Source organism: Oreochromis aureus, linkage group 18, assembly GCF_013358895.1.
Source record: "Oreochromis aureus strain Israel breed Guangdong linkage group 18, ZZ_aureus, whole genome shotgun sequence".
Lineage (NCBI taxonomy): Eukaryota > Metazoa > Chordata > Actinopteri > Cichliformes > Cichlidae > Oreochromis > Oreochromis aureus.
This window is the reverse complement of record NC_052959.1, coordinates 23,026,308-23,048,289: the sequence shown is the minus strand read 5'-3', so window position 1 is coordinate 23,048,289 and position 21,982 is coordinate 23,026,308. Positions and strand designations below refer to the sequence as shown.

The 21,982-nt window shown below is 39.4% G+C and overlaps 1 protein-coding gene across 4 annotated transcripts; it reads right to left on the bottom strand.

Moving 5' to 3' along the window:
• Positions 1-2,979: 2,979 nt before the first annotated feature.
• On the bottom strand, positions 2,980-21,773 carry ranbp3b (RAN binding protein 3b). Of its 4 annotated transcripts, none has more exons than XM_031731091.2 (17): positions 21,630-21,773; positions 19,701-19,756; positions 19,345-19,381; positions 19,175-19,252; positions 18,990-19,061; positions 16,301-16,366; positions 15,361-15,453; positions 15,079-15,188; positions 13,432-13,551; positions 11,969-12,069; positions 11,784-11,859; positions 11,578-11,674; positions 10,974-11,101; positions 10,756-10,876; positions 9,981-10,123; positions 4,306-4,501; positions 2,980-4,187 (listed from the first exon to the last, which is right to left on the bottom strand). In XM_031731091.2, the coding sequence occupies exons 1-17, from the start codon at positions 21,649-21,651 to the stop codon at positions 4,144-4,146; spliced, it is 1,560 nt and encodes a 519-aa protein (XP_031586951.2). In that variant the 5' UTR covers positions 21,652-21,773; the 3' UTR covers positions 2,980-4,143. The 4 variants fall into 4 exon arrangements, with proteins under 4 accessions (XP_031586951.2, XP_031586952.2, XP_031586953.2 ...); XM_031731092.2 differs by having other exon boundaries at positions 10,974-11,098; XM_031731093.2 differs by having other exon boundaries at positions 19,701-19,714; positions 21,630-21,764.
• Between the last annotated feature and the right edge of the window lie 209 nt (positions 21,774-21,982).

The following is a 21,982-nucleotide window of genomic DNA, read 5'->3' as shown; positions in this document are numbered from 1 at the left end:
TAAATGAAGAATTATCCTCGAATGAAACCATATTAAAACACTCTGTGTGACCACACCACAGATGAAACTGATGGGAAGAAACCAAAGCACGGGCCCCAAGGAGAAGGAATAATTCACAGTTACAACAGATGAAGAGTCAGGAAATCCATGGTGACGTTTAAGAGAAGTAAGAAGGGGGTTTAAGATCCTTGCATAGTAATTTTCATTCCCTGTGAGAGTGGAAAGCACTAATGTGTATTTAATTCTTACATATTTCATGTATTAAGGCAAGAAAGGGGAGCAGAAAGACACCAAGTTAGCAATTCTCTTGAATTTATCAGTTCTACTCATCGCATCATCATGAAATATGCGAGAGAAGTGAGAGCGGATGGATACAATAAAAACCCATAAGGCTGGACAAAATGACAACGATCTTACTAACGTTAACCACAGTCTGAACAGACAAATTCTTGATGGGAGTATTTTTCCTGAGAAACCTCGAGTCATATGCTGACTCCCAAAATTGGCACTCAGTCATCAAATTGTGATTACCCGTCTGGCTATAGGTAGCCGTGTATTTCTGTAGCTGCTGTGACACAACAATCTGGACCAATGTGGTAGACTGAACATTTGGAAAACAGACCAATTTCACTTCAAGTATATGTATCATTTGCTGTAATATATCAAAAATATTTACCTTAAAGTGTTGCCTAGTACTATCCACAATACATGGCGATTACAGAAACACTGTGATTATTATTACCTCTTTACAACACCAGTGCCTAAAGCAAACAATAAAAGAAACGATGTGATTCAGAGCACCAGCTATGTTGCAACATGCTTTTTTTTTAGCTAGTTGAAAACCTACCACTTGTCAATATTAAGTCCACTTTTTCCAGCGGATTACTGTTTGTTTATTCAATACTTTATTTTTTCAAGGACAGCTATCTACAAACCTCATAAATCAACACAGGCTTGCAGAGAAGAGGATTTTTCTCATCATCCTATGATGGGAAAAAATAAATCTTAATTTAATGCCAATCTAACAGCATTACAAAGCATTACAAAATACATTTAAACCCAGTGCTTTGGATCCACATGCTCAAGTTTCATTATTAATTATATCTGAAGAAGAACTGGAGCTCAGTTTTTTTATTGCAAAGTAGAATTTATGACTATAATTGGGAGACGGCCCCAAGCTAACACATGGAAACTAGAATGAGATGCCCAATGAAAAGTCTAGCTAGAGCTCCAGTGTGACTACAAACGATAAGAGGACAGAATCAGTAAGGGAAACCATGTTAACACATTTATGTGTCACGCATGTTTTAGTATGCTCTAAATTTCGTCTTGCCAACTCTAGTAGAAAACTGTGGTCTTATATTTCTTCAGGCTTAAAAAGTCCTTGTGATCCACTTGATCAGCTGGAACATAAATCTGGTCCAAATCTGTGCAGGACCAGCAAGTTTTCTATGAAGAACAGATGCAGGGCTAAAACAAACTATTCACAAGGTATGCATTTAAGGAAATATTTTATTTCTGCAAAAACAGACAACAGGAAATGAGATTTTCTGTCTTTCTTTTAGAATTGCCTTGAAACACTGTTCTAACCTTGTCTTAAATTATGCTAGTAATAAATTTATGCTTCACATTGTTTCATTAGTTCCTCCATTTTTTTCATGTATCAGTTTGATGGTCTTATGGTAAGTTTAAACCTTGGCATAGATACCAATCTCCAAGAAGTTCTGGGAAAAAAACCCTTTCAGTCATACTAGCGGAGTGTTAGTGGGAAACCCTGATAATTACAGTCTCAGTTTTAAGCTCCATTTAAGTTGAGACCATGTCCCAATCTCTCTATTATGAGCTAACAAGTTGAATCACAACCCAACTAACTGCTTGGTTCGTATAAACTAACTTCAAAAGGTGTTGCAGTTATAGCTTAGTAATTACAGTTTGACCTCACTATTGACAAGAGCCAGGTCAAAGGTAAGAAAAATTCAAGTGTGTCTCCATTTAATTCACCTTTGGTGGCTCTCTTCTGATTTTAGAACTGGGGGTATGCATGTTGTGCAATTCATTTTCCTCTCGGATGCTTATCTTACCTCACCTCCTTCCCCACTACTTTAAAGTACTTTGAGAAGATGTTAAGAAGATTGCTATTGTTTGCGGCCCAATCTTTCAGGTGAAAACCAGATGGTTTATGCTTGAAGTTTAATGTTTGGGAATTAAATGAGGCGAAGATCCTTTGTGCTGACGAAGACCCTGCTTTTAAAGACATGTTCACAAATTCAACAATCTTTCAAACAAACACCATCACGATAAAGATGCGTGCCCTTGGTTGTTACCAGTATTTAGATTTGCAAAGAAAAGCATAAAGATGAATCACATTTGATGAGAATTAAAGAGAATCTGCAGCGCATGTCAAGGCCTCAAGTAAAACTCCAAAAAAGTTAGTAGTGCCAGACTTGTTACACTGGCCCAGCATCTAAGGTCGGAGTGTTTAGCTTTGACTTTCACCACACAACTGCAATCATCTACGGGAGACGCTGCAGAAAAATGCTTTCCTGCCGAGTCACCACAGAAAGGCAGATAAGGCTAAGAATTTGCGAGCGGTGGCAGTTATGTTTCTAGTTTGGATGTATACGATTAGGCTGGGCTGTTATGATAGGTACATGCATCAAATATTTATGACCTTGTGCCTGATGAATACTGTATATAAACAAGATTTAGTCTGATTCCTGCTCAGTGCAGTCAGCACAGCATACATCAACCTGCAGGCCAGATCCAGCACATGAATACAAAACAGACAGGCTGTTCTCATTCCACGTATTCAATTAGGTCCAAGGGTAAAATTTGTTCCCTCTTTAGCGAGTTATTCATTATTGTACTGTTGCTTACAGGTACTACTTATCACTAGAGACAATGTCTAAGTATTACATATACTATACTGATACCCCTCTCGCTAGTGCAGAAAACCCAGTTTCAGAGGGAACAATAGCGGTCAGTCCAAAATGGTTTATTTTGTAAAGGGGGCAGCTGGAGATGAGAAAACATGGTGCGCTACTAAATGATGATATATTCAAATGTACATGACATTCAAAGGGTATTACAGTTGCCACTCAAATTTTCCACACATGAATTCTTTCATTCAAAACCTTTTTTCCAAATGTAAATGGATAAAAAAAAAACAAAAAAAAACTTCAACATAAAAATATGAATCAACACAATAAACACCTGGGATGCTGGAAAAGGAGAAAAGTAACAGTTGCATGCAGAATGTAGACGGGTGAGTTCATGTTTTTTCTAATTTTGGAAAAAAAGAAAAACCAGACGCTGAATGACTAACACATCGTAGAAATCTAGACGAAACATTGTGGTGAACTGCCCTTTTGTCCCCAAATCATTAACTCACATTAGCGGAAACTGCACTGTTTCAGTCTTTTATTCACTATAATATAGGTCAATAGGAAATATAAGAAACTGCTATTAATGACAACTCGAGTGGTCTTGGCTAGCCATTACAAACAGCACATATGTGTTGAGATGCCTCATGAAAATGACAGCCCAAAATAAATTACATTTGCCAAAACTTAACGCACAGACTGGTCAGGATGAGGGGGGCAAGAGGAAGGCTGGACTTGATGTAAGAGAAAAAAAAAAAAAAGACGACTGGATGACGAGTCAAATACAATGTGAATGAAGCTCCTCTGGATGTGTGGTGTCCAGAGGTACGGCTGTAGAGTGAGTATAAAGGTCCCAAAGTAGAAACTGCAGTCTTAACATGTGCCATACTTTAAAATGTAGAGGAAAACACCCTTACACTCATCAATATGATGAGCAGAGAAGTCCCAAACCAAAGCTTTGAAGTCTTTATTTTTGCTATCGGGGAGAGGAAGAAAAAAAAAATACTCGAAAACAAAAATTAAACACAAAAACAGGAGAGGGCGGGAAGAAACGACTCCAGATATTACGCTGAACGCAGAGAAGATGAACTGCACGAGTTGGGTGAGACACTCCGGCACAGGGGGTTATTTCCTGGAGCTAGACTTCTAATATCCAAAAGTACTGGTCTGGAGGACCCACGTTGGTCATGGGATGTCCATGGAGATGCCTGCAGCAAAATGCTTCTACAGTGGCATCTCAGCAGGCTTTCCAAGAGTGACGCTATGTGCTTCCAGCTGCCTGGCTCTCTCCTCCCTCTGAATTACCTGCAGGACAGAGTGGCAACATGTCAGCAAAGGTATTTTAGTTGAATCACTAAACAAGCAACCAAGAGCTGTTGCATTACAAACTATAAAATCAAAATAAGAAATAAAAATCACTGACTTGTAGCAGGAGTAGAGGCTGAAGCGGAGGCAGAGGCATTGTCCTCCTCGTCGCTGTCATCCTCGTTGGACTGCGGTACCTCGGCATCTGGGATGGTTGTTGCCGGGGCCTCGGGCTCCTGTTCCACCCTGCTCTTCAGGGCCAGGATACGGTGATGTAACGCTGCAGCCAGCTGACCTATGTCTTTAGAGCTACCCTAAATATGCAAAAGTGTAAACAAAATTCAGCCACATGGACATGACACATGCACATTGCATTGGTACACTGTAACGCTCCATTTGCAGGATTTTCCAAATTATCAGTAGGATGACTTCATCTTGTTGAGAATGCAGCAGCCAGAGTCCTTACAGCAGGGGTCTCAAACTCGCGGCCCGCAGGACGATAGGTTTTGGCCCCCACCTTAATATGAAAGTTTAATGTTAGTGCAGCCCGCGAGTTTGATAATGTATGACACTTTACAGTGTTGTGTACGGAGCTGAACTAACCTACCAATCGGGGTGGGATATGAATCTCAGGGGACATGAGCCGGGCTTGATGCAAGCAGGGAAACATTTCTCTATGAGTAAAAGTTACAGCAGCATTGCCCTGGAGTGTTTCTTTCTTTTCTGTGCCTGCCTGGCTGCCTCCTTTCCTTTCTTCTCTTCAAACGCGGACATTCGCCCCAGCGCACTGCGTTCACAACACTTCAAAAAAAGTTGTTTTTTTTAAAGTTGCTGCCCAGCGGGACATTAAACGTATATAGATTTATACACACGTCAGTGGGATTTTTAGTTATTTTTTTCACAGAGAGAGACCTTATTAACTCTCAAAGTGATGCGTAGGCGGCGGAAAAGAAAAGTAATGAACTCAATGCAGCCCAATTTAGTCTGCAGTCATATAGCGACACCTGTTCATCGGCAATAACAGTCCCCGGTAACCCGGACTAAGTATACGGTCGCAACGTAATTTGTGGGTCGATGTTTTTTATTTGCATCACTCCGTTTGCATTGCAGCATACATGAACATTACATATATTTCAATATAATGTAAAAGCAGTCAAAACAACTAACATCAGAAACAGGTGATGTTATTTATTATATGTCACGGTGTCATTTCCGCTTCTTTTTCCTGTAACAACAGCCCGGCGGATAACAGTCCGTGAGCAGTCGCCTTTTTTGCGCTTGCTATCCCTGTACTTTCTACCATCTGCAAATGCTACGGTGTTCGTGTCATCATGAAAGACATGAACATCGAGCATAAAAACAAACACTGCTACCGGCTTTTTATCCGCCGATCGCCGATAAAAAGCCGCTACGGTTGCAAGAAAAAGAAGAGGAAATGACGTTCTCTATGCGTTGAGACGTTCCCCGTCCGTCAGCTAAATGCTTGATTGAAACTTCAATGCGACAGTGACACCAAGTAGAATTATAAATGTTACATAGCCCCAAACATGTCTTTTTCAAAGCCTGCAGTGAAGAGAAAGATTGGAGATGAGCACCGACAATTTCAGGAAAAAGTGGGAAATGCAATATTTCTTTGTTGAGCACAGGGGCACCCCGACGTGTCTTATTTGCACAGAGAAAGTTGCGGTCCACAAGGAATACAATTTGAAACGTCATTACACAACTAGACATGCTGAGGTGTATGCAAAATACCAGGGAGATGAGAGAGCGAACCAGGTTGCCAGTCTTAAAACAGATCTACTGAGGCAGCAAGATTTCTTCAAGAAAGCAACCAAAGAGAGAATAATGCAGCAGTCGGCTAGCTACGTGGTTAGTGAGATGATTGCTAAAGCAGGAAAGCCATTCACAGAAGGTGAATTTGTCAAAAAGTGCATATTGCAGGCTGCAAATATAGTCTGTCCGGGAAAGAAAGGTCAGTTTAGCAACATCAGCCTTTCTGCCAACACCATAGCAGATCGCATTTCTGACCTGTCAAGTTACATTTATGACCAACTGTGTGAGAAAGCCAAATGTTTCAGTGTATACTCAGTCGCACTTGATGAGACAACAGACATCACCGACACTGCCCAGCTTGCAATGTATGTCCGTGGTGTTGATGACAGTTTTGAAGTGATGGAGGAGCTGCTCACAGTAATTCCAATGCATGGCCAGACCACCGCTCAGGAGATATTTCGCAAGCTGTGTGATATCATTGAGAATGTTGGTTTGCCATGGAAGAGTATTGTTGGAATAACAACAGATGGAGCGCCATCAATGACAGGGAGGAAAAATGGACTGGTGGCACTTGTTCAAAAAAAACTGGAAGAGGAAGGCGCGGAGGAGGCCATTGCTCTGCACTGCATTATCCATCAGCAGGTCCTTTGCAGCAAATGCCTGAAGTTTGACAATGTGATGTCTATTGTTGTGAAATGCATCAACCAAATCAGATCCAGGGGCTTAAAGTACCGAAGGTTCCGTGCTTTTTTAGAGGAAATGGAGTCAGAATATGGCGATGTGCTCTACTTCACTGAGGTACGTTGGCTCAGCAGGGGAAATGTATTAAAGAGATTTTTTGAGTTGCGAACAGAAGTGAAAGCCTTCATGGAGAAGGATGGAGTCAGTGTTCCTGTGCTAAGTGATCCCAAATGGCTCATGGACTTAGCTTTTCTTGTTGATATAACACATGAGCTTAATGTACTGAACAAGAAGTTACAAGGCCAGGGGCAACTTGTCAGTGCTGCCTATGACAACGTGAGAGCATTCTCCACAAAACTTGCGCTATGGAAAGCCCAGCTCTCTCAGACAAACCTTTGCCATTTCCCAGCATGCAAGGCACTCGTGGATGCAGGCACACCATTCAGTGGTGACAAGTATGTTGATGTCATTTTGAGGCTACAGGAGGAATTTGGTCACAGATTTACTGACTTCAAGACACACAGAGCCACCTTTCAAATTTTTGTGGACCCCTTCTCCTTTGATGTGCAAGATGCCTCTTCTGTGCTTCAAATGGAGCTCATTGAGCTGCAGTGCAACTCTGAACTCAAAGCGAAGTTCAGGGAGGTGAGTGGAAAAGCAGACAAGCTTGGGCAATTTTTGAGAGAATTGAGCCCTAGTTTCCCCTCAGCTTTCCCGAATGTTCAAGCAGACCATGTGCCTTTTTGGTGGCACATACTTGTGCGAAAAGCTCTTCTCCACTTTGAACTTCAGTAAGTCCAAGTACAGGTCCAGACTTACGGATGATCATCTTCAAGACATACTGAGGGTCTCAACTGGTTCCTCCCTCAGGCCAAATCTGGCTCGGCTATGCGAGAGGAAACGCTGCCAGGTCTCTAGTAGCAAGAAGTAGGCAAGAGAAGCCATGTTCAGAAGAACAGTTCATTTTCTACAGTGTTCCATTCATGTTCAGAAGAAGGTTATAGGACTGTTAATACAGACATTTGAATCTAAATACAGCAGATATAGAAGACTAAAAAAACCACACAAGTTCACTGACTAAAAATATCTTATTGTGTGGATGCCCTCAAAGGCATCCGCACTATTGAGTTCCTGTTTCTCTTTATTCTTTATCCTTTCTTTATTCCTGTTGCTTCCGTACGTTTTTTGGCACTTAACTACTCCCACAGTTTTTATCCGATTTTCGCCATTCAAACTTTAAAAAATTCTGCTCTTTCTGCTTCTCATAACTTCTATACTTTTTGAGATATTGAATTTTTTATGCAATATTTTTTGCCCATTTCTTCCACATTATCAGTGGCGTCACTGATTTTCCTTGCCGGGTTGACCTGTGTTTTAGCTCAGTGAGATGAGCATCCGTTCTCAGACTGGGAGGCCCGGGTTCAAATCCCGCTTATGGCAACATTTCTTTCAGTGCACAATTATACTGTTTTAACTCTTTTCAACACAAATTTCACATTCTTCACCCCTTTTCACCAGAATTCTCAGTTTTTTCACAACTTTTCAGCACAAATCCCAACTTTTTCAGCTGTTTTCAGCAAAAACCTCTTTTCAGCAGAATTTTCACCTCTTTTCAGCCCAAATTCTACTTATTCACCTCTGCTGCAAAATTTTCAGCGTTTTCAGCTCTTATCAGCACGAATCTCAGCTGTTTTCAGAAAAAACCTCTTTTGAGCAGAAATTCTGCTGATTCATCTCTTTTCTGCAAAATTTTCAGCCTTTTCACCTCTTATCAGCACAATTCTCAGCAGCTTCTGCTCATTTCAGCAGAATTGTCCGTCTCTCCACCTATTCTTGGTCAGAATGAGTTTGACTCATTGAGAGTGACTTTGGCTCAGTGAGATGAGTAGCCGCCTTGAGACTAGGAGGGCCAGGTTCGAAACCTGCTCATGGCAACATTTTTTTTTTCACCACTTTTCAGCAACAATTTCTCTGTCTTTACCCCTTTCAGTACAATTTTTGGCTTTTCACCACTTTTCAGCAAAAAAATTCTGCTTCTTCACCTGTTTTCAGCAGAATTTTCAGTTTCTTCACCGCCATATAACTTTTTGCAAGTTTTCAACTTTTTCAGCTTTTTCAGCAGGCAACTTCAGCGTTAAGGCATCCACACAGCATTTTCGCAGGAAATGCAAATTTTTCTAGTTATTATTTTATTTATGTATTACAGATTGATTTATTTTCTTATTAATTCTTAATTTGTTTATTTTTTTAATCTTATTTTGTGTTAAAAAATTAAAATAAAGAGATTTGAGAAGATTGGAATTTTTTAATCATGCCTTTCTTGTGGAAAACCTGATGCGGCCCAGCCTCACCCAGACTCTGCCTCCAGTGGCCACCAGCTAAATTGAGTTTGAGACCCCTGCCTTACAGATTTCAACATATTACCCAGCTACCTAAGTCACTTCACTGGCTCCCAGTTCAACACAGTATTACCTGTAAAAGTCCTTCTACTGGCTTATAAAACTCTCAGTAGTTTGCCCTCCCAGTTCATCTCTGACTTTCTCAGTATCTATAACCTAATTAGATCTTTTAACTATTCTCAGAATTAGATCCAAGTGTGCTGAGGGTGCTTCAGTTACTGTGGAAACTGAACCTTGGAACAAGCTGCCTGCTGACTTGAGGTCATTTACAACTGTTTACACTTTACAAAACAAGCTTAAAACCTCTTTTTTTAAACTTTCTTGTAAAGTTTGTTTTTTATTGCTTTGACTTAAGCCTACATTTGTTTTTATGTTTTTCTTTTTGGCTTATGCACATTGAGTTTACATTTAATGAAATGAGTTATATGAATAATAAAATTGCCACTTCGATACGCAGATGTTTCAGATTAAATGCTTTCCAAAACCCACAGAACGGCTGGAATGTTAAATATCTGGGGCAGGAAGTAATGCATTTTATTAAGAACAGTTCATAACTACCTTAAAATAATATGTTTGAAAGCAGTTTTCTCGTACCAACTGTAGGCACTGAATGTTTTAATATCACAGGACAATACTGAGCTGATAAAATTAATAACATGGAAATGTATTCATCCTTTACTAAAGAGGAAAAACACACAAAAACAGAATGAGACAGATGATAAAGACGCATTAACAGTGGATGGGACAGCATGAAACCGAGGCAGAATATGTTTCACCAGTTCAATGCTTGTAAGAAAAAAAAAAAAAAAAAAAAAAATATTACCATTTTCTGTGTTTTTCTTACTTTTGATGTATACACAGGGAGGAAAAAAAACACTTAAAAGCTAACACCCTTTGGAAAAATTAAATGTTCAAATGTTAAACGTTTAGTAACACGTACCGATATTAGGAAGACCTTAACACCCTGGTCCTCCGTGTCCATGGCAGTGATTCGTACACTCTTCTCGCTGGCCTTGTCCACTTGCATCTGGGGCCAAAGTTTAGTGTTGAGGATCAACCGGAGGCTGCCCTGGGTCCTCATTACTGCAACGCACGACAGCAGTGACTTACAGGTGCAAATATGCACGTGTTTACCATTTCTTCAGCCCACTGACTGTAAAATCTCTTCACTAAACAGGCACAACTAGTATTTGCAGTAAATACACAGCTACAGTCCTAGAAACTGCTCTGCTCTGTCACTGACAATGTGATTTGTACCAGGATTTCACAGTTTAGTCAAATATTAATCAGGATACAGTGAAAGGAAACTTCTGAAACAGTTGAATATTCATTAAAAAGAAAACAAAACTTCAAGAGTGCTTGTCCACTTAACTTTTGATTTTTCTGAATGAAACCACCATATATAAACATTACCACAATACTACTACGGTGGCCAGTCAACAGAGCCATGTAGTAGGAACAGACTCCCTCTTGTGTTCACTGTTAGGTTGTGTTATAACACGTGTAATCAAAACAAAAGGTATGTTTTGGTTTACTGAGATAATAGTCACCCCTACCTGTCCTGGTAGAATAAGAACAAAAACAATCACAGATGCTTTTGCCCGCTAAAGCTATTTGGGTGACTGAACTGTAAAAACAAACCGTGCACATTCATAACAGGAAGGGTTTTTTCCCTTTTTTTCCTCTCTCCAGCGGCTTTTTGAAGGTGCTTTTACCTAGACGAGACTGTAGCGTGCCGTCGTCTGTCGATGCCATGTCATTGAGCCTCAGCAAACCCCGACCTCTCTCTATCCACGACTGAGCAGTCTTCTCAAAAACATACAACTTGCACTGCATCTGAAGTAAAAGAGGAGGGGGAAAAAAAAAGATAAAACATTCTCACCGTGTTATTCGCTGCACGTCTTCAAGCAAAATACCCCGCCTCGTCTTTTACCTGTAAAACATTGCTTTCTGATTCCTCTCCAGTTTTCACATCGACTTTCTCTAAGATGCACTTCTTGGCTGTGGCTTTGGTGTATGCTGCTGCAGACTCCTCCAAAGACTCTGACACGTTGTTCACTGCTGAAATAAAACACAAACATATAACTGATCTTGTAGCAACGCAGAAACAGTGTTACTGCAGGGTAATCAAGGAGCCCGTCTTCCATCCCTGAACAGAGAAGCTTGATAATCTTCTCTGCATCATTTCCAGAGCAGAGGCACTTGAGCGCTGCGCCCACATTAATGATTGCCTGGGCACTGAGTAGCTATGAAATGGTAAATTATTTTTCAAAGTCACGGAACAAAGTAAAATATTCTCTCACTCAGTATTACCCTTTTGTATGTTAAGACACAAACCCTGGTTACAAAGTACAAGCCTGTGATTAGTAAATTATGAAACCAATCCAAGTTTAAGACGATATAAAACTAATATACAGTCATAAGCCCACAGGTCTTGTTTTTGTCTTGAGTGGAGTAAAGTTTTGTGCTTACACCTACTAGTAATCAATCCAAATAGCAACCATTTTTGTAAATAATAGGAGGGATGGGTTTTTTACCTTTCTCTGGGGTGGCTTCCTGCGATGAGGGCTCTGAAGCAGGGGCAGCTGACACGTCTTTATTTTCCTCATTTGAAGAGTCACCCTTTGGTGGACTCTGAAAACACAACAGAGTTGATCATGGCAGCTCATTCAATGGTAGTCATTAGGAATTCTGCAGTATTGCAGAAGGTAAACAGACTATTGAATTCACCCTATTAACTCACCAGAACTCTTTCAGACATATTCTGCCCGAAAACAAATTTTGCTCCACTGTCTGCACTGTTTGTGGCATTTTTTGAACTGAAAAGGCAGAAATGCAAGTGTGCATCAACACGTTGATCGAAGTTAATACTGAATTACATAGAAATACTATTTTAAAAATGTAAAACTAGAACACATTTTTAATTACCTTGTGGTAGAGATGTACTGCAAGAAATAATTTGTGCCCTCTGATTGAGAGTCCAGCGGCACGCCGTCCTTTGAGTTGTCTTCTTTATTGTTTTCATCCAACTAGAGAGAGAGAGAAAAAAAGGAAAATACACAGGAAGGAAATCTTACGACAGAAAGTAGATTAAGAAATCTCTACAGACAAATCTTAACCAACCCAACATGATGTAATCCAAGCATCATGTTGGTCCAAGCAATAACTAAGCACTTATTTATTGTGAAATTTTAAAGTGGACATGAAACATGTCCACTTACATCCTTACTCTTAAAAAACCTTACTCTTAAAAAAGCACCATCTTGCGCGACTACAGAATGTGATGTCATTAGGTGGGTTGGTTATTAGCATATGCTAGCTAACTTGTGACAACTAAAAAGCAGTCTAAGGCTCACTTTTATGCTGCCCCTGACTGCAGCAATGAGTTTTATGTTAAAAACAAAAACTAGAATATCTTGTCCACTCTGTCTCATAGGCAGAAAGTGGCTAGCTGCACTGAAATGGGAATTACCACCAACTAGCCATAATGCTCAGGTCTGTAGATGACTTTATAAACAGGTCATTGAGGGAGAGCCTGTTTGAGTCAGATGTTCACTGAACCAACTAGCTGGAGTCAAGCACCTTCCCCACTATTTGATTTTATCTCACGAGGTCGGTGTACAGACCGAGCGACCAATCAGCCGACAGAGTGCATATCCAGAAAATAGGATGAGTAGGTTTAATCCCCAGTTATTTCAAAGTTAAATCTTTCTTTTCACAGGCACAGTGAAACTACAAGATAACTGGTTACTACATGCATTGCAAACATAAAAGTTTCTTATCAAAGCAAGATTAGGAATCCTGATAACCATCAGCATCTTCGCAGGTGGGAATCTTCACGTCTCACTCCCCTTCACTTATTTCACTTAACTTTTACTCACTTCTAATATGAAGTAATCAGTGAGATAATGTGCTCACCTAAACAATTTTCCACAGCAGTTTCCCAGCAGAATTTCAAAACCAAAACAAAGAAAGAAGAGTTCCAAGAACTATGGCATCTCTTTCTTGGAAGCTCCTGTGTGGCCCCCACCCCCTTTGGGTCATTGCCCACATCAATCTATTCCCCTCTGAACATCCTGATGATGTTTGGCTTCTTGATTGCACTTTGGTAAGAAACTTAGTTACATTTGCACTGTGTGACCAGTTAGACTTACATTACCATATGTTAGCTATTAGCAGCAACCAACGAACTAACCAACCAGTGACGTCACATTATGTACTAAACAGGATGGTGCTACACATGCTCTAGAAAACATTATTTATTTTTCAAATCCAATGACACAGACTGTCAAATCCCCCTTCCCCAAACACACACTGTTGCTTGACACAGAAATTCTTGCTTTGAATTCACCTGCTCACTCTGTGTCACAGCCAGCAGAAGGAAAACTCACCTTTGCTCTGTCTTTGATATTCTGACCAAACACAAATGATATTGCTACATTTGACTCTTTCTTCTCTTTTCTTTCTCCATCCTTGTTACCACTTGAGCCATCTTCCTCATTTTCATGTTTCTGAAACAGGAAGAAACAGAGCAGCAGGGTCAACTAATATAACTACTGTTCACTGAGCCTTTATCAGATTTGAAGGATCTTTTACCAACAGGAACTTCCCCTGCATGCAGCAAGTTTCATTAATATCTTCCACAAACCACACTGACTGCAACTTGCACCTTAACTGTGTTTGCAACTGACTGTGCATTGCATAAAAACAAACGGGACCCCCCAGTCTCACTTAGAAAAAAGCGACACTGCACTTTTAGCAGTCTGGGTCATTGTCAAGTATGTAGCCAAAATACTAGAGAAGTGGCATACAGCAGCAAGACGTGCCTAATTTTCCTAATGCAAATCCATTTACTTAGCAAGCCTATTAGTGGCACGGCAATATAGTTAATATTTCTGGATGAAACTGATTGCATAAAGCATCATTTAGTTACTAGTTAATTCATGCAATGTAGTGTGAGGTTCCCATCATAAATCAAGAATAAGAATCAGCAAGCTGCCCGAATCTCTGGTCTCACTGCAAATCCAGCTGCATAGCTTTAGACAGTGGCTAGTAATAACACTCTGAAGAGCTAGTGAAGGGCCAGGTGCAGACAAAGACAGTGGATTTGGGGTCTATGCACAGGATAAAAACTTACAATTTCCTTTATTCATCCTTACAAGTATCAACGGTTTTAATATCCAGTATTGTGGGAAACACTGAATTCAACTATGCTAACCCTGCTGAAGCACATATATGTGCTTCAGTGGCCAAATGACTCCAAAGCGGTCTCATTCATTTTCATGCTGTTTGAAGAAATGTGTCCTAGCAACACCTGTGCTTCATTATTTCTTCAATTATCAGAATTTCTAACATACTCGTGACTTAAGAAATAATGAAGCCAAAATGTTTGCTTTACTTGTACAAATGATACGCATGTGAATGAGTCATCACTTTGAAGTCATTTGGACTTTATTGGGTGCTGAAACCGAAGCCTCATCATAATGAATTTATTAAAAACAGTCACAGCACAAATGTTTATTTGGCCTAAACAAATGACTGAAACTGGCTGGACTGCTGTTCTGAACACTACGAGTAGCAAACTGACGCAACCTGTGTGGTTTCTCTTTGTTAGTCAAATTATGTTCGCCTTTTTCAGCTGTGGCTGAAAGATTCATTAAAAAAAACAAACAAGCAAAAAAAACAAAACCTGTAACGATGGAGAGCTGAGGTAATGACAGAAAAGCAAGTGTTGCAATGTAGTAACATGTTTGTGACAACAGTTTACACATGTATGTTTTAATAAATATGTTTATATTATTTAATCAAATGTAAACAAAAAAACATTTAATAAAAACATGAATTTTCTATGCTGGAGCTTTTCATTCTATGACTTGTATCTATTGCCGCAGTAAAAAGACAAATATGTCAACAGGACAAATATAACACACAAGCAAAAACTGTAATAAAGAACTAAACAAACAAAACCTGCAGGAAATGCAGTCATATTTGATTTTCGTCTCCTAATTATAACTGGTTTAGGTTTTGCTACTTCTCACCGGTGTCTTAGTCAGCGTGGCTGAGTGCTCTGTGTTGTTCAGGAAGAGGGACTGGGTCACAGGTGCACCATCTGATGACTTTTTCACACCATTGGTTCCACAACTGGAATCTACAGACAGAAAAAAAGAGAAATGAGTTCAACTTTTCACCTATCCTGATAGCATTTGAAGCGACACACCTCATGAGAAAAACAGCTTGCACAGCGAGAACAACGATTGCAATTATATCTTAAATTACATGTGATTAACTAATGAGTGTAAAAGACTCTGAGCTTTACTCACTGGACTCTAAATGTGATTTAGAGGGCGGTGCCTGGAGAACTGCAGGGCGGAGGACACTGCGTTGCTGCTCCTTGGGTTTCTGACTAGGGACACCTGCAACCGAGGCAGTTTTTCTCATGATTTGTACACACAGTTATATCTTTTACATGTACATGTTGATGTGTGGGCTGCTCAGAAAGAATTTTAAATAATCTGCAAATATTCAAAGCTCTGCCTGGGAGTGGAGTACAAGTAAGGGGTTAGGTCAATATGACATTAGTAGTCATTTGGGATCCCTTTAACTTTTTTGGGGGGATGAGGGGGGGGGGGTCATATTTGCACAATCTGATGTTATTCCACACCATAACCAGCATTCAAATGCTTGACTTTTTGTGACAGCTTTCAAACATAGTTGTAACTTGTATAATCATATCACTTGTTCGTGAGGACTGTACTAATGTCAGTGCTGATAATTAAGATTAAATGTCCTCATCAGATAAAGCCTGAATAATAAATGATAATGCATAATGAACAGGATCGGTCTGAGTAAATATCTGCCAAGGATGAAAATTCCCTCCACCCTGTGCATGAACTGAGTGTCTGAATCAACAATGAGTTTACATCTAGATGGGTTTGTGATATTTTTTTGAGCCTCATGACGATATCTGATGATATCTGCCAGTTTTTCTTATTTCAGTAACAAATCTAAAGTAGTTGTGAAGATATGATGCAATTTTGCTCCATCTAAAATAGTAGAAACCTTTTCCAAATATTTTGTATGTGTGGACCAAGTAACACCTAATGCAAAAACATTTCATGCAAATCCAGCAACAGCTTTTGTATTATACTGCAAATAAACAGAAAAACTGAACCAACTACAAAAGCTACTTGCCAGATTTTTGTGGTCAGGTATATAAAAAAAACCATAGTATAAATAACACAAAAATTTTTAAACATCTACCTGAACTTGGTGCCTGTCCATGTATGAGAGTCGGTGGTTTTAAACGGAACCCCACAGGCTTCTCCTCTAGTGTAACAAACCATAAAAAGAAGCAAAAGTTAAAAAAAAAAACATTCAGGTATTGCACAACAACCTAATGTGAGCATGTTCTTCTGTCTTTGCAAATTTTGTAACCACAGAGCCAGTTACCACAGCAACCTTCATACGGCCTTAAGAGTTGTGTTGGAATCTCAGTAACATGGCGGGCTCTAGGGCCTTTGATCTATTTCTACCTCCGTCTCTTCATCTCAGTGGCTTTATTGGGATGCCATTAAGTAATCAGCACTAGAACAGAAACCCAAAAGCACATGCGAAAAGCCACATCCTGTTTGTCCTCAGCGTTTAGGAGACCATTCCAGTGTGCATAAATGTTAAGCCTAGTAAATCAGGCAATTTTAAACCAACTAGTGTGTGAAGCTTAGATTGCACATATGCTAAAGAAAAACATATTCAATCTAATTATAAGAAGTATTTGCATAATTAAATATAAATGAACATGAATATCTTTCAACACTTTTACTAACCACCAACTCTCAGGACATGCACGCAAACAATGAAGAAAACAACCACAGAAGCAATAGAAGCACTATAAACATTTTAAATGCAACTAAAATAACCAAACTTCCAGCACATAGTGTAGTTCTGCATCTCTATTAACAACATTTTTTGGTCTGTTCATCACTCTTTTTACTTTCAAATACACACATTATGTAACATGCTTCAGGCAGTTATTAACTACAGCCTGTTTGTTTGCTCAAGTGGAAGTAGTCTCCGTAAATCTGTTGACTAGTGATTTAAACCTCTATGTCACTTTTCAATTGAGCTCAACCCATTAAAGCAAAAAAATAAATAAATAAATAAATAAATGATTGGGTCACGTTTATCTTTGACAAGAGATGGGATTAAAAAAAAAATCCATAAAAATCATACTTCCTTATTCTCCCTTAAAGTGCTTCTGCAATAATAATTTCATATCTCTATTAACTAGTCAGTATTTTTCATAATGATATTTTCCCCCATTTCGACTCGTCTTACCAGTGTAATATGACCTTGATGAAAGTGATTCAACAAATTAAAGTATGAACGGCTACTCAGCAAATGACTGATTAAGCTGAGCTGCACACATTAAACAAAATCATTTAAATTTAACATCTAAAGTGATACAACAAATTTACTAGTCAGACTTCCTATAAATATTATGCTTTGGAGTAACTGGCAGGAAAAGCAGACACAGACAAGTGCTGCTAAGTGCAAAGCAAAGTTACCACAAGATAATTATTTACAAGCTTCGTGTTAGAGATATGCTACTGATAAACAATGTTGTTAATCCAGCTTCGCCCCAACTTCCTCTCCTCACAGTTACTGTTTAATTTCTTATTTAAAAAAATATGCATATGATTTTGTTCCCATTAGCCTAATGTTATGTCAACTACTACTTTTTTAGCCTTGTAGATTTCCTGTGCAAATGAACAACAGATACATTAACTGCAAGGGGCATAAACAACATAAAAAAAGAACAAATTTTAGTTTGACAGAAACACACCTCTAACCCTGGCCAGGAGCTTGCACAAGCAAGGTCATGAAGCGCAAACCTTTAAAGTTTAAAACCCAACTTACCCTAACCCTACCCTACCAGCTTATTTAGAATTTCAGGTTATATTTTATAAATTTGCAAAGAAAGAAATACTTCAGTTACAAAGAAGGCTCTAATGTGGGAACAGCTAAGACATACTGTATTCATAGAAAGACACCATAGACACCTAAGACAGCGCTAAATAAACTAGCTTTTAATACCTAATAAGCTAGTCCTCTGTAGCAGTGGCACTAGGAAAATTGCTGTCAGCTATCACCACATGACACTAGGAAATCATAAAACACAAACCCTATGGATTTACTAATGTCAACCTCAACTCTGCCTTTTTCAAATTCAAGCATCATAAATTTGTTTTCCAGTTGAATATGGCAGTTCAGAGCTATATTATATGGAGGCAGGATCACAAGCGACTCAAGGCCATATTGTTCTTATAACTTAAAAGAAAAACGAATTCTCTGTATTACTGAAGGTTTTGAGAGGGCGGAGAATTACAAGATACAGAAAAAGACTTCTCCCTGCTTGGTATACTGAACGGTCTTTGTGCAACACATGACACAAACTGACAGATCTTTGGAGCAGTGAGAGCCAAATGAGAAATGAGCAAGGAGAACTGAAATCTCAAAACAGACTAAATACAAAGACTTAAATTTAAACCAAACAAAAACAAGATGCAGAAATGTTTTGAATAATACAACAAGTTGCAAAGTAAATACTAATCCTACATTTATAAAAATTAGCTTTCAGTTTATGTTTATGCAGTAAAGACTCTGAAAGGACAGCAGTCAAAACCTAATGGACAAAATCAGAGTGAAATAGCTAAATTAGAGTCAACTAGAACTGGTGAGAGTTAAGAGTTTGTGGCACTTTTAGAATTACCAAAATGATCTGTGACTTAAAATCTTTAAGTCACCAAAAGCTACTATTTACCAGTTTTAGTGAGCGTCTTGTGCCAACTGCCTTAAATTGTTGATGTGTTTGGTTTTTAATACTGAGATTTTTACCACAGGAGCCCTTTAAGCTGTGAAAGGAAAACTAATAGTGGTCTAGATTGCTCACCTGGCTCGGAGTCAGAGTTCCCAGTCGGAGACTGGCAGAAACTTGAGGGCATGAATACATTGTTCTTAGGAACTGCAAAGTAACAGACAGACACTGCAATCAGCATACAAATCAATGTGTACACCACAGGCAAAAAGCAACATTAACTAAACGCTCTGCTTTGCTTAGTCATCATGTGCCCTTACCAGAATGTGGGGGTGGGAATGATGAGGTCCTTTCCCTTTTCACAGGGGGAGTATAGCTTCCCTCATCTTTATCTGAATCTGAAAGAAGTGAAATGATAATGACTGTATGTCAGTTTAAACACAAAGATAACATGGACAAACAAAGTGGCCAATTTGGATATTTCATTTACCTTCTCCATCCTCTGCACTTGAGCCCTCAGCAGATCTCTGCAAGGAAGTGCAAAAAGTTTGGGGGTTTTATTTATACCAAAGGAGCACCATTACTCATATAAATCCTAGGTAGCTTTCTTAAATTCATGAAACTTTGACTTAATTAAATTAGAAACAAACTAGCAAGAAAGATGTGCGTTGATTTTGCAGGAAATTCTGCTAACAGTGAAAAATTTTAATCCAAGAACTTTTCTGGGATGTGTGCTTTTCAGAAACTCAGCTTGACTAAATGTTGGCATAAATAACATCGGCAAACTCAAAAAGGCAATTTTAGCCCTTATAGATAAAGAAAAAACAAAACAAAACAGAAACTTACCTTCTGTGGTTTATCTTTATGGAAAACAAACACAGGGGGCGCTATGGCAGGCTTGTCTGTTAAGAAAAGATGTAGGCTAGTCATCTAAACACTAACTTAAGGTGTGCAGCAGTACTGTCTGTCTGATTCTTCACATGACTGTGGCTCAAAAGACCCTATGCTGTGGCTTACTTCTTCTGTGTACCTGAACATTTTAAGTGTATTTGGACATCTTCTATTTTATAGACTGTAGTGCTGATTAAAAATAAAAAGTCTAACTTTTCAAAAATTGCTGTGGTAAAGATTCCAGTGAGTTAAACAACTGTTCACAACTAATTTAAATGTAAGAAACTTAAAAAGATGACCTGCAAAAATGCAGCTTAACAACAATCTGATTTCTATCTGTGTCAACCAGCCAGGCGAAATCATGTCATCAAACCGAGTACACTAAACTTAACCATACAATCCTATTAGAAGTTCCTGGAACAATTAAATCACATTAAGTTTACCTAAAGTGAACAATCCACAATAAACTAAATAACGTGATCAAATGTAAGATATGCAAATACGCGTATTGCAGAATAGGCAAACTAGACAGAGACTGTGTAATTTTAAATAAATAAATAACTAAATGAGAAATTATGAAGCCTTCCACCGGTATTTTCTTGCCTCCATAATCTATGATCATAACATAACAACAATAGCTAAAGCCAGGCTAGGCGATAACTTGATGTCAGCTCAAGCCACTTAACGACTCTATGTTCACACTGTACCCTGTTGTAAGATGTGTAATCCTATAACGTTAGCAGACAAAGGTTTTCCTCTGTCTGGGTCAGGCCTGTACACTGAACAGGTGTAGCATCGCTGTAGCTGCGCAAAACATGCATGCATGCGATATCAGCCAAAAAGCCGGCAGCACATAGCCACGATTGTTTCCTGAAGCGACAATCACCGCTTTGACACACGCTCCGCATGGCTTATGCTGATCGTTTGTGTGAAACTAAAGAAAATGTTGTGTGACCTACATTTTACCCCCACCTTTGTATATGCTGTCTGTCTCACAATCAGCTAACTTGTCCAATGAATATAGGATTTCCGGCATGCAACACTTCTATTCACCTCTGAAATACAAGTAGCCCCAATGCGTTCCTTGCTTATGTTAACCAGTTAGCATATATACCCATCTGACCCTTTTCAGTAAGTAGTCGGCGCCACTGGTTGTTCCTTAAAGCCGAGGGAGGTTTAGCTCGATGGCTATAGTTAGCCTGCTAATGCGCTCCAACCAGCATGAGTCATCTCGCCTGACAAACAATGTCACTACAGTTCTCAGTTTATCCTCCCATATTAAAAGCCCAACATGATGACAAGCTGATTTTAATGGAATAAGAAAACACGCAGACAAGCAGAGGCTAAACCGAAGCATTGTCTGACTGGCTGACATTTTTCCTCTACGCGCCTAAATGAACGTTAAGCAATGCTACAACGTAACGCTAACAACATGAAATAAACACGGACACTGTTTCCAATCACTGTTGTTCTTACACTTTAGCTTCGTTACAAGCTGTGCTTTTCAACTTTAGCTTAGCCAAGTTTGGTGTTTATAACCACCCTTAGATCGTTTAGCTCACCACAAATGGCAACAAATACACACACGCCGACTATAAATAGCCGGGTGCTAGCGTTAGGAGGTAAACCGGCTAACTGACAGGCAGAACTGGAGGGCGTTCCGAGACATTCCAGGTATTACCCACAGCCCAGCGTTAGCATTGTTAGCCTGTTTGCTAACGCTGTAACCTTATAAACGCCGCGACGTTATTAATCCGCCTGAAGTCGCCATTTACGTGTGCCACAGTTGCTTTATTTCAGCTATCCAATATGCAAACAATGAACAGACACGCTTTACATGGCCACAGTAGCTGTATTGTTTTTCTCATTCTGCCACTTACTCACCTTCGTTTGCCAAGTCCGCCATTTTACTTCGACGCTCACACACCCACAACCCACCGCGCAGATAACACAAGTCAAGGCAGCAATGTGCTCACAGACACCCGTTTGCTAATGCAGCCAGCGACCCCTGCCCTCGCCACCACTCTTTTAGTAAACCAAAAATCTAGTATATGTCCATGCTTATCGATGTGTTTATGTCCTTATTTATAATTCAGCTAGCCCAAAGGAAGAGCTTGAAGTTTGCCTGGGTCGCCTAACCCACTATTACAGCTTTCCCAGGCCCCTGTGTACCAACACAGACTTTAAGGTATTATTAACTACGATAAAGCTGCACATAAACACCAGATGATGACATA

Bases quoted from the DNA above. Each gene is read 5' to 3' on its own strand.
- ranbp3b (XM_031731091.2), bottom strand. From the start codon at position 21,651: ATGGCGGACTTGGCAAACGAAG. The intron at 10,124-10,755 runs GTAAAAGCACCT...CGTGCGTTGCAG, and splicing joins CACGCTACAGTCTCGTCTAG to TAATGAGGACCCAGGGCAGC. The intron at 4,188-4,305 runs GTCAGTGATTTT...TCTGTCCTGCAG, and splicing joins AGCCTCTACTCCTGCTACAA to GTAATTCAGAGGGAGGAGAG.